Source organism: Ictidomys tridecemlineatus, chromosome 3 (genome assembly GCF_052094955.1).
Source record: "Ictidomys tridecemlineatus isolate mIctTri1 chromosome 3, mIctTri1.hap1, whole genome shotgun sequence".
Taxonomy (NCBI): Eukaryota; Metazoa; Chordata; class Mammalia; order Rodentia; family Sciuridae; genus Ictidomys; species Ictidomys tridecemlineatus.
The window spans coordinates 17198503-17211013 of record NC_135479.1 but is presented as its reverse complement, the minus strand read 5'-3'; the positions used below and the strand labels follow the sequence as shown (position 1 = coordinate 17211013).

Sequence of the window (12511 nt, the reverse complement as noted above, 5' to 3'; positions counted from 1 at the left end):
TGGGGATTGAACTCAGGGCCTCACATACGCTAGGCAAGCGCTTTACCACTGAACCACAACCCTGGCCCTATGCTTTGACTTTTAAATAACATGGCTCAGTGCTTACTCCTTTGATACCTCTGCTGTTTCCCTACATGGTCATGATATATGTATACTATGCTGTACATAATACTGCTCTCCGATGTACAAACAGTGTTATTGTTACAAAGAGACTGTAAGCATCTTGAGGGCAGGGCTTGGGCCTAACTGTCCAAGTGTTCTACTAAATCAAGTTCTTGGTACTTATGCATTTCTATAAATTTTATATTTTTAGCCAGGCACCATGCTGGAAGTAGTAATAGCAGTGACCAAAATGAAGAAGGACTCTTACTGAATTTACATTGTGTTCACAAAGGTAGAAATATGGGGGTATACATTGAGAGTCTGGAACTTATTCATGTAATAAGTAACTGTAATACAATGTAATAATGCATAAAAGAATTATCAAATTGTTGGGATATATAGGAAGAGTATTAAAGTCCAAGCATTCTGGAAAAAGTAAGATCAAATCTAAGGCCTGAAGGATGAACAGAAATCGAGACATGGTGAAAACATACCCTAGAAATCAGAGGTAAGAGACAGAGCATGGCAAATTAGAGGAACTGAAAATAGCACAGGTTGGCTGGAACCCAGAATACAGGGGAGGGGCATAGGCTGAGATGAGGCGGGGAAGTTTGGCAGATGCCAGATCACACAGGGCTTGTAAAGTGTGGAAGGAGTTAAGGGCATCTGCTAAAGAGTTGAACCAGTGGAGTGACAGGATCAGACTTGCCTTTTTTATAAAATCACTTCAGTTACAGTGTGGAGAATGGATTAGAGAAGGGCAAGGCTGAAGGCTTATGGAGCAATTCAGGCAAGAGATAATGGTGTCCTGAAGAAAGAGTGGCAGGGTGAGATGGAAAGAACTGGGTGGATTTGAGATACAGTGAGATTACAGAATTGACTGTCTATTCTGTGACTTACTGAAAATGAGGACCGAGGGAAAGAGAGGAGGAGTTATAAAAGCCCAAATCTTTAGCTAGCATATTACCAGAGACAAAAACACAGAAGTGAAAGCATGCCTAGAGAGAAATAGGAGGCAACTGAATGAGATTAATTTTGAACTTACTGCATGCTCATGAGATAGACAACAGGTTATGCTGGTGAAAATCCAACCTCTACACTTGTGACAGAGTAAGAATATGCATATTTGAGAGTTAATGGCAAAAAGATACTATGGAAGTACATATGATCAATTTGGGGAAGAATAATTAGAGTGAGGAAAAAAGTAGGTCTAAGACTCTTGAGGAACCCAAAGATCTAAAGGGACAGAAAAAAGACAGAAAAAATGCAGCAGAGAGGTAAAGGGAAAACCAGAAAACCTTGAAGCAAAGGAAGTCAAGTAAAGAGGATATTCAGGCTGGGCGTGATGGCGCGCTCCTGTAATCCCAACAACTGGGAAGGCTGAGGCAGGAGGATCATGAGTTCAAAGCCAGTCTCAGCAACTTAGCAAGGCCCTAAGCAACTCAGTGAGACCCATCTCAAAATAGAAGAAGGGCTGGGGATGTGGCTCAGTGGTTGAGACCCCTGGGTTCAATCCCTGATGTGTGTACACACACACACACACACACACACACACACACACACACACACTATTTCAAGAAATAATGGTCAACTGTATGCTTCCTAAACATGTAGACTGATTGAAGCTAGCCTCCAGGAAATTGTCAACAATTGTTCCTTGCTATCTTCAAGTCAGCTTCTACTTCCTATGGGACTGAAAATATGTGTAGGGACATTCTTCAATCCTCCATAATTGGGTCCTTGTGATTTTCTTATTTCTAACATTTTCTTGCAAGACCTGAGTTTTGCCTCCAAATCGGTCACCCACAATAACTCATCACCAAATTTGGCCAATTTTATTTTATAATATTTCTCATATCAGTTCTTCCCATTCCATTCTCAATACCATCGCCCTAATCCAGGTTCTATGTCCACACTACCAGTCTACTACAGTCCACTGGTCTCCCAAACTATTCAGTTCTTTACCTCTTCCCCAGGGCAATCTTTGCCAGACAGAATAATCATCTCAATTATCCTACAACATTAATTTTAATTGCATTATTCCACTGCTGAAAATTCTCAAATAGCTTCCCATTAAAATCAATTGATCAAAAAATTCATTCTCTTTTTTAATCAGTGCTAAATATTGAACCCAAGACCTCACATGGGCTCTAGTTAAGTGCTCTACCACTGAGCCACCCTTAGACCCTAAATTTTCATTTTTAAATAGATATTTATGTATGGCAGAATTTCTTGAACTAAGATCCAGACGTTGTTTGTGTTTCCTTTAAAATTTTCAACAAATTATAATATTTTTGTAAAATACCATTTTAAAACATTATAGTAATGTGAAATTGCCATGAAAGTTTACCTTGATCTCCAATATTTACCTATCATGCACTGGTAACAGTGGTTCTTAGTCCAACAACAACCTGTAGATCTCGAACAACCCTGAAGTTGCAAAGAAGACATTATGGTTGTACCTCCAAAGGCCTTTGAATAGTGTCTCTCAGTGCAGGATGATTCTGCTACCCATAATTTTTTTTTTAATTGCTACATGGTATAGGGTACTGGGGAACAACTCCTGGTACTGAGTGGATAGAAGACAGATATACTGTGAAACATCCTACAATACACAAGGCAGGCCCCCACAACAGAATTATCCAGCTAGCCAGATACGGTGGTGCACTTCTGTAATCCCAGCAGCTTGGGAGGAGGATGACAAGTTCAAGGCCAGTCTTAGCAACTTAATGAGGCCATAAGCAACTTAGTGAGAACCTGTCTCAAAATAAAAAAAATAAGGGGGGTGGGGAGCTGGAGATGTAGCTCAGTGGTAATTGTCCCTGGGATAAATCCTCAGTACCCACAAAAAGGTTGGGAAACCTTGCCTTAGGAGTATAATGCAAATGAATAATTACAATACACTAAGAATTACAGAATGACTAGATTTTATGAATATAGATGTGCAGAAGAAGCACAGAGAAGCCTGACTATAAGCTTTAACAGGGATAGTATTTAGGAAAAAAATGTCATCTTCTGATTCATCAATTTCCACAACACAACTCCAACTTGACTTTCAGCCTTACTTTCTGTTTCTTTCCAACAATAGGGCTGTAAAACTGGTTTAAGTTGTAAAGTCTATACCTTGCTTAGTGCGTCCCTCTTCCCAGAATACAGAAGGCAGTCTCTTTCTTCCTCCTATTCAAAACTACTCAGCATTTAAGACCTCACTCAAGCTCTCTCTCCTCCAGGAAGTCTTCAGTAATTCTCTTTAAACTCCTAAATAACTTATCATCTGTATCACTTAGTTGGTATTTAATCATGTTCTGGCTTTTGATATCATTTGTTAGGTTATGTTGCTTAACTTTTAAATAATTATTTAATATTTATATTTCATCTTTAGATTGGCAGCTCACTTAAGACAGAACTTAGCTGGCGTACGTGTAGCAACCACTGCCTTTGTATATTATTCGATAATAAGTACTTCAAAAAACATGAAAAAATTGGTACTATGTGTTGGGCATTACCTATCATAGATTCTTGGTGTCTCTTGAGCTCTTAAGCTCATAACAATTTGAATATATCAGATTACTAGAAAAGTAGTTTATTTACAATGCATAGGCAGTCAACCTCTACAAATAACCATCTGACCCAACATGTCCATGGTGCCATGATTAAAAACTCTTGACTGGATTGAAAACCTCAGAGTGCCTCCAAGTTCCCCCAAAATGGGGTTAGTAAGACCCACTGTAATGGTTTCACATGATGGGCTTCACGAAAGTATAGTATAAGGGTTAAGGGCATGGACTGGAGTCCAAAGCACCTGGGTTCAAATCTGATACTACCACTTACTAAGTATAAACCTTGGACCAGTTACTCCACCTTTCTGAGATTCAGTTTCCTGCTCCACAAAATGGGAGCAATATAGCATCTACCTCATAAGGTTTTTGTGAGGATTAAATAAATTAATTCACAAAATAATAAGTAAAGCACTTAGAACAGTGTCTCCCACTAAACATCATCATTATCATCACTGACCTAAACATAAGACAGAAGAAAATATCATTTTACTGAGGAGTCACGGAAGTGAAATTTGTCGATAGAATGATTTTTTTAGATTGAAAAGAAATTTGTGAACAGTTCCCCACAAGATACCTTCTCCCTTCTCCCCTCCACTGATTCCTCAGCCATCTAAAGACCTGGATGCAAAGGTTCCCTTGTTTGGAGGGAAGACAAACTACTTACAACCATCACTATAACCCAGACAGTACCGGGAGGAAGCCGTTTGTTATGAATGGAGAAACTGCTTTTCTCTTTTTAGTAAAGTAGGATAGGTGTCCTTTCTATCCTCTGTCATCAAAGTCCTTAACCCTTGGCGCTTCTCTTCCACTGAAAGTTTTGTGAAGGTCACAGGACATACCTGTGCCCTGCCTGCTCTGTGCCAATGGCCGCTACAAAAGAGAAATAGCCTGTGACATTATCTTTTTGTTTGTTTGCTTTTTAAGTTATACACTAGAGATATAAGACCACAGTAAAACACAAAGAGAGGGATAATATAGTAAAAGAACAAAAGTCTCCCTTCATTCCTCTAACTTCCTTTCACAGAAGTAAACAACTTTTTCAATTTAACATGTCCTGAGTTTATGATGCATTTACTTTCAGTTTTATGTATTTATTAACACAATTATGTCTGTTCATTTGAAGCTATTTCATTTTAAGCTAGGCTCTGTTATATTCTATAATGTAGATATATCATAGTTTATTTAATCATTTCCCTACCAATGGACATTCAGGTTAAGACTTAGACTTCAACTTGGTAGTGACCCAACTGCTTATCTGTAAGTAACTAAACTGTAGTTACCAGGAAATCTAATCCACTGGTGACTCTGTAAACAACTCTACCCCTCCAAAAGATTTATTTCTTGAAGTCTGTCCATAACTAAAAAAAGGCCAAATGAATTTACATAGTTTGACTTTGAGATACAGGCATAACTACATATTTCTATTCAAGTATAAATTCAAAGTAAAATTTTCAATTTATAAAAAGTTACCTATAATATTTTTAGGCTATATGCTTTGTCTCTAAACCCTGCTGGAGAGATTTTAGAAATCACATAGTCAGAAGCCATTTTCTTCTAATTAAAAAATTATATAAATTTCTTGATCTAAAGTAAGAATTAGTAAATTAGTACATTCTTCATATTCAGGTATCATCTATAAGCAGTTAATGAAAAATCAGAAGCGAAAAGTTTTGTATATCTTACTACTAAGCAACTGCTTTCTTTTTCTCTGCTAATAAATTGCAGGCAGACTTGAACAGATGTCAGGCTGGCATTCAAAACCTAAAATATAGCTGAAAAGCAAGTTATGACTAATACAAGGAAAAAAGATGAATGTCAGAAAGCTTCATTTTTTTTTTCTCTTTTTTTCAAATTTCAGATAAGCTCTTTAGCCTTAGGGTTCCTTTTACAGAGCCCTGGAGTTCGGCTAGATGTCTTAACCCCCATTTAAATTGCAATCTCTCCTCATGAGTGGGGGTGTGAAAATGCATTTTAAGAGTGTCAGTGTTTATGTTAATCTTAGCCAGAACTCCCTTTCTCCCAAATATGGCTCACACAAAACCTTGGTGCCCTTTCTTCCACTACGTTTTATTTGCACTGTTCTTAGCATGTGAAAGATGTCTGGGTGTGATTGAAAGGCTCCTTATCTTCTCCACAGCTCTACTTCATAGATGAACTACAGTTTTACTTATGATATCAGAAAAAAGAGTTGCTTTCCTCTTGAATTTCAAAAGAAACCTTAAAAATACAGATTGAAAATGGGCTTAGAGAGGAAAGCACAGGGAAAAGACAACCAAAAGAACACAGCTTCAGTTTCAAAGAATGGGGGGACAAGACCACAACAAGGGGCATTCTTCCCCAATAGGTGGCCTGCGCTTGTCCAGAGCCTGAAGATTCTAGAAAGACAGGGAGGCAGAGACCTACAGTCTCTATACCCTTTCTCTTCTAGCTCTTCTGCCAAAGCTCCTTTCTTTGGGTAACTACAGACCTACTCTCCAGATTACATTTAGCAGTTATTCCAGTATTCATTGAAAAGAATTTAGCTTTTTGTTTTGACAGTTACTATTCAGAGATTATTGCCAGGGATGCTGAAAAATGAAGTTTCTCTGCAGAAATTCTCTTTGCCAACAAAAGAGCTACAATGAGAATTCAGTAATTCATCAGTCAGTTATTTATCATGAGCATTCTCTACAAATTGCACGTAGGGAACAAGTGTGGTAATATCTGAACAGAAGAAAATATTCAATTGTATCTGAAAATGCTCAAGGGCAGCAATCCGTTTGCTGCTCTTATTTACCTGAACTTTCAGATGCCAACTTCTGATGCTCACTTCTATCCTAGGATTCATGGCGCTGAATGTTATCCCACAAAGTAATAATTTAAGGTCATTTCTAATTAAACATCTATTGTTGGGGGATTGAAGGACATTTTAACTAAATACCTACTTAGTACTCACGAACATCAAGGTACAGGTCTTGTTTTCTTTGCTAATATTTCCACATACTTCCAAAGAACAGCTGCTACACTTGGGCTACAGACAAGAAAAAAGTAGCTATCCTGATTAAAACAACAACAAATGCCTCAGGTGATAGTCCCCCAAAGTCATTCCTTTCCTATTTTTACAGATAACCTCTATCCCTCTGTCTGTCTGGCTTTATGTGATTTCCTTTTCTCTTTAAGGATTTTCTTGGTTTTAATTCTTCAAATATATAACAAAAGCAAGAAGGTGTACACTATGTATCTGAAAGTACTTCAAGAGATTGAAAATTCTATGACAAAGTTATTTTTACATGTGTCACATCATTTGATCCCTAATTTTCCTGCATAATTGTGTGCCTCTGGTTAAGTCATTTAGTCTTCTTTACCCCTACAGCAATATTTTGTGTGTATCTAACCTACATTTTTAATTTTGAAAAGGAAATATGAAGTTTTACAAACAAAAGGAAAGAACTATACTACCCAGAAGCATTGTGATCAATCTCATAAACACAATGACAGAAGAAAATTCTAAATTTATTACTTTGTAAATTTGAAAAACTGATATATATAGGCAAAAACTCCATTTGGTTAAAATTCCTGTTTACAAAGTAGAAGTTCTCCAGATTACATGTAAGATAATGACTTGTTCTTAGTCAAAAATAAAGTTATCTGCTTAAAGCAAAAAGCTTTACAACCTACATAAATTATTCCTTTCTAATATTTTTATTTGAATTGATTTAACCGACCATACCCAGTGTCTAATTGAATCCAAAATCATAGTTTTGCCTATTTAGTTAACAAAGAGTAAAGAAAAAACAATCAGCCAATTTTGTTCCTACTTGGCAGAGTGAAAGAATGCAGGGTACACATAAGAGATACTTGTATAATTTTATTTATATTCTATCCAAATGCAGCAATTTTCATTTTTACATACCTTTACCAACTTAATGAGAACTTTATGACCACAGTGTATCTGGAGTGCAAGGAAGAATTTTACTGTCTAATTCCCCCAGAATTCAAAGGGGGTGGGGAGAAGCTTCTATTGGATAACGAGGAATGACACATACATAGCAAAAGAATTATTTCTCAGTCATTTAGCCATAAAAAAAGTAGCTTAATTTTTTTTAGATTTTTCAGAAACTTCATTTAGAATAAAGAAATAATGATTATTCTATTTAGCTAAAAAGCCAAGGTAGCTTTACACTAACTGACTTTTAAATCAAATTGATAATGCATGCTTCTTAAAAGCAAAAAGCCATAAAGAGAAAATATATGACTTTTGTTTAAAAACAACAAAACTTATATTTTGTATAATTGAATTAATGTAAACATCTTAGAAAAAACAAATCCAAAAGAAAGGTTCTGGACAGTAGCACCCACAAAATTCAAATCCACTATCCTTAGTTAAAAAGCACATGAATAATAAAAGGCATACAACCATAATTTAACTCATTTAGATACAATACTAGAAACAGGTTAAGTTCACTAATAAATTCTAAACCTATTTTTATTGAATTTCAAACTCTTGTACAGTTGACAAAGTCACAGACTGGTAGGAGTTTTACTCTTTTATGTATTAACTATGTATGTTACCCCAGACAGGCCCTCAGGAGCAGGATCTGGATAACATACCAACAAGAAACTAACGTCTAATAACGAAATCCTCAAGAGCTTCCAAATAGAAAATATTTATAATCAAAGACACAGCTTACTACAGATGTAGTTATTTTTTTATTTGTTGGCTGGATAGTATAAATGTTCAGAGATTTAATCACTAGGTCTCAATCCTGAAAACCAATAAAAATATTTCATATGAAAAGTTTAAAACATTTGGAATCATCCTTTCAACTCTGCTTTCACCCAAATACACTTAAACAATATTTCCATGTCTATATCAAAAACTTTTCTGGATTTATTGTGCCTTAAAATACACTACCATGATAGTGAGTTATCCCACTTTTTACTATTTTCCAAATTAGAATTCTGTTTTTTATGGACTTGGCCTTTGTATCTTTCAGATAAAAAGTATGCTATTGTCATTTCAAGGTGTATAAAACTCAGGTGATGAGGGTCTCTGTCATTTTCTCTTAATCCAATTCCAAACTCGACCTTTACCCAGTGAACAGGTGTGTGCCGTGCCTGTAATTTCTTAGAGTGAGCGACCAGGCAGAAAAGCTATCAACAATAGGGGGCTAATACAATCCAAGTACTTAGTGCCTAAAAAGCAGTTCTTATCCCCACCATGATGAATATACTTTTATCTCCCAGTAGCAATTTAAAGAGAAAGAATGATGAGGGAAGGGGAGTAACATATTTGTATTCCCTCTGTTTTTCTAGATCCTGTTTTTACACTAATAGACTGCCAGAAGCTATTATGTTATAAATTCCTTTCTCAGATATTCTGTTGCTCACATTCCAATCCAGAGGATGATATGGATATGAAAGCAGTCATGACAGCATTTCCACTGGGCAAATAAAGTCACTTCACACAGATAAATTAAATAAACCTTCAAGAGGAAAATGATAAATGCATAGAGCATTTCTTTATATGCAATATGGAAACCCCTGTGTATATCCTGAATTTGTCTTTTTGGATCAAGCTTATCTAATTTAAAAACATGCCATGTATCCATCTATCAGGTATGAAGATATACTAATGAGATAATTCAATAGTACAAAAAAAAGAAGCAGCATAGATAATGATTAATAATAACAATAATAATCATAGATAATGATTATTCAGCAGGGTAAACCTGACCCATAATGAATCGTTAGAATCAGGTAAAATTTCTAAATATGCCCTATGGAAAAAAAATTCTAAACTAACTAAATAAGTTGAACAACCCAAATATTATTTCTATGATTTCACCATAAAATTAAAGATTTTGAAAAATTTTCAGAAAACTTATTTTTTAAAAAAAGTTAAAACTGAAAAAAATATTTTGGCAGATTTGAATAATTTCAAAACCACTGAAAAGAGATTATCATTTAATTTTTTTAAAATATAAACTTTTATGAAATTTTCCCTTTTGAACTTACCCATCTGCTCCACAATCTCTGGAGGAAATACGCGCGAAGCAAATGCTCGTCGAAAAATGTCTGAAAATTCTTTGTCCAGACCTCCTATTCCCATTTTCTCAAAGTTCCAGTCAGGATTTATGATAGATTGGCGATTTTCCTTGGTTTTAGATTTGCCTATGTCAAATAAATATAATCAAATATGAAACAACAACTTCACCTCCAAGTGTAAAAACACAGATAGATACTCTCTGGTCATCTCAAGTGAACAGACAAGCTACCCTTATTCAAAGAAGAACATACCCTTGGAGGATTTTCTAATAAAAAGAGTGAGTTTGCTTTATCTACTTTGGTTCCCACTTATGGTCAGTAATAAATTTTCAAAATGACTAGCTAAACTTATGCTATAGTCTACTTGTCATCAATTCACAGAACTTGTTTTCACTAGCCTTTAATCTAACCAAATTAATTAACTTGGCTGATTAGAAGAAACACCACATGCATATCAGATGAAGACAACACTAGTTGCTAGAAAGGCAACAGAAATCTAGCAATCTCTGAAAGCTTTTAAAAAGTTAAGTTATATTTAAAAATACAAGTACTTGTCTAGATTAAGCTTATAATCAGTACGTAACTCCCCCTTAGCCTAAGAAGATACACTAGTGAGTTTGATGTCTTATTTGCTTTTTTTCAAATGTCCACAAAAGTCTAAAATCACTCTAAAGACCATTGACTACAAAATTCATGTTTACAGATTCTCTTACAAGGGTAAAAAATATCTAATTTAAATGTCAGAGTGCCACCTAAAGTAACTTAACAGAATCACATTTACTATTTCACATACAAAGAACAAGCTACCTTAGTACACTCTACTATCAACAACAACAACAAAAAATAAGAACATAGTTTTTATACAGTCAGGGAAGAAAATATCATATTTTAAAAAGTTTAAAATATCACATTAAAGAAATTTTATGGTTAGAGTTTTGAGAATTCTTTTAGGCTATCAAAAATATTTTGCTTACATTCTACTGCCCTCTTGTGGTCAAATTCACTGCAAGCCTATCACACCTTTGCTTGGATTACTTGGAAATACCTGCATTGTGTGAAAGTTATGCAATGCCCTTAAGATAAAATATCTTAACAAAAGTTGTAAAAATAAATAAATAAATAAATATGTGTGTTGGATCAAAAATATATTGGAACATACCCAGCATTTATAAAATGACATTATATAGTCATAAAAAATTATATGTAGAGGTATACTTAAGATGCTTGAAAAATGTTAAACCAAAAAAAAAAACACTCAAAAAATTATAAAACACAGTATAAAAATAAAAATTTAGAATATGAGTTGTTTTCAAGGGAATGTCTATCTATATTTTATAATTAATATAAACAATAAGATAAAATAAATAAAAGATAAAATAAAATTGATAGACCAAGAAAATAGGCCACACATGTAGAGAAAGTTACATAAACTTGAAAATGTTAGTGTGCAGTAGTGTGCAATCAATGAAAACCCTCTACTTTCTAATGTAGTAGACATGAACACAGTTAAATTGATCAAAAGTAAGAATTATTATTCAGTTAATAGCACTGCTATTTTGATGAGCTACTGTTCTTCAATACTAAATTGCATTATTTTAATATAATAAAAGTAGGGCTGGGCTGGGATTGTGGCTCAGTGGCAGAGTGCTTGCCTCACATGTATGAGGCACTAGGTTCAATCCTCAGCACAACATAAAAATAAATAAAGGTATTATGTCTAGCTATAACTAAAAAAATATTTTTAAAAAATCAGGGCTAAAGAACAAGAATGGGACTGGATGGACTATGAACATAGTCCAAAGCATTCATCCTTTGATCACTAATAAAAGTGATGACAGTATCTCATTTAATACAACCACCAGATGACCAGTTATAATTGACCAGTTTTCAAGGTCATGAAAGATAATAAAATTCTGAGAAACTACACTAAATGCAATATCAGATGATCCTGAATGAGATCCTGGACCAGAAAAAGAACATAATGGGAAAAACTGGTAAAATCCAAATAAAGTCTATAGTTTAGTTAGTAGCATTGAAACTGCTATTTTAATGAGCTACTGTTCTTAATTTCTTAATTTTGTTAACTATACAGGGTTATTTAAGATGTTCACCTCAGAGGAAGTTTGTGAAAGGTAGATAGTAGTTCTCTGAGCTATTTCTGCAAATCTCCTATAAGCCTAAAATTATCAGAAAATTTAAAGTTAAAAAATTAATTTCATTGTTTTTTTTACTTATTTTTAGTATAGCTATTAGGAAATTTAAAATTGCATGTTTCATATTGTATTTGGATATTCTATTTGGATAACACTGATCCAGATGAAGATTTTAAACTTTTTCATCAGAATATCTGACAAATATGAAATATGCCATGATTTTGGGATAAGCCATCTCACAGGAAGGACATTCCCCTCTTTTCCTCCCCTGCTTGAAAATCACTTTAGTTGAATCACATTTAATAATAGTCCCATTTCACTTGGAATTTTTTAAAACTGTATCTCTTACCAATAAGATTGAGTGATGAATTTTCTGCTTTTTCAAATGCAACTTGACTATTTCCAACAACCAGTCCTACTTCAATCTACACAGAAAGATAATAATTAATAGGCTAATAGCAGACTTTTGGACTTCTCAATGCAAGGCAAAAAATGAAGAGAAATTGAACTTTCTGTGCAAAGCAAATCTCCCCCATTATTATTTGAGTCACTTTACTTTTTTTTAATATATATCCTATAATTGCTACATGCTTTATTTCAATAATGCTCTTCTTCTTTATTTATAATAAATATCTTTAATTAATATTGTTTGTGTGTAAATACAAATAT

At 34.4% G+C, this 12511-nt stretch overlaps 1 protein-coding gene across 2 annotated transcripts in view; it reads right to left on the bottom strand.

Annotated features, from left to right (window-relative positions):
• Nsf (N-ethylmaleimide sensitive factor, vesicle fusing ATPase) overlaps positions 1-12511 on the bottom strand; it is a 147843-nt gene that overhangs the window by 89816 nt on the left and 45516 nt on the right. For both annotated transcript variants that reach the window (XM_021728362.3, XM_005328151.4), the window contains exons 7-8: positions 12192-12267; positions 9660-9815 (exon numbers count right to left, since the gene is read on the bottom strand). In XM_021728362.3, coding sequence (XP_021584037.1) covers positions 9660-9815; positions 12192-12267 — 232 coding nt within the window. The remainder of the gene's footprint in view (positions 1-9659; positions 9816-12191; positions 12268-12511) is intronic.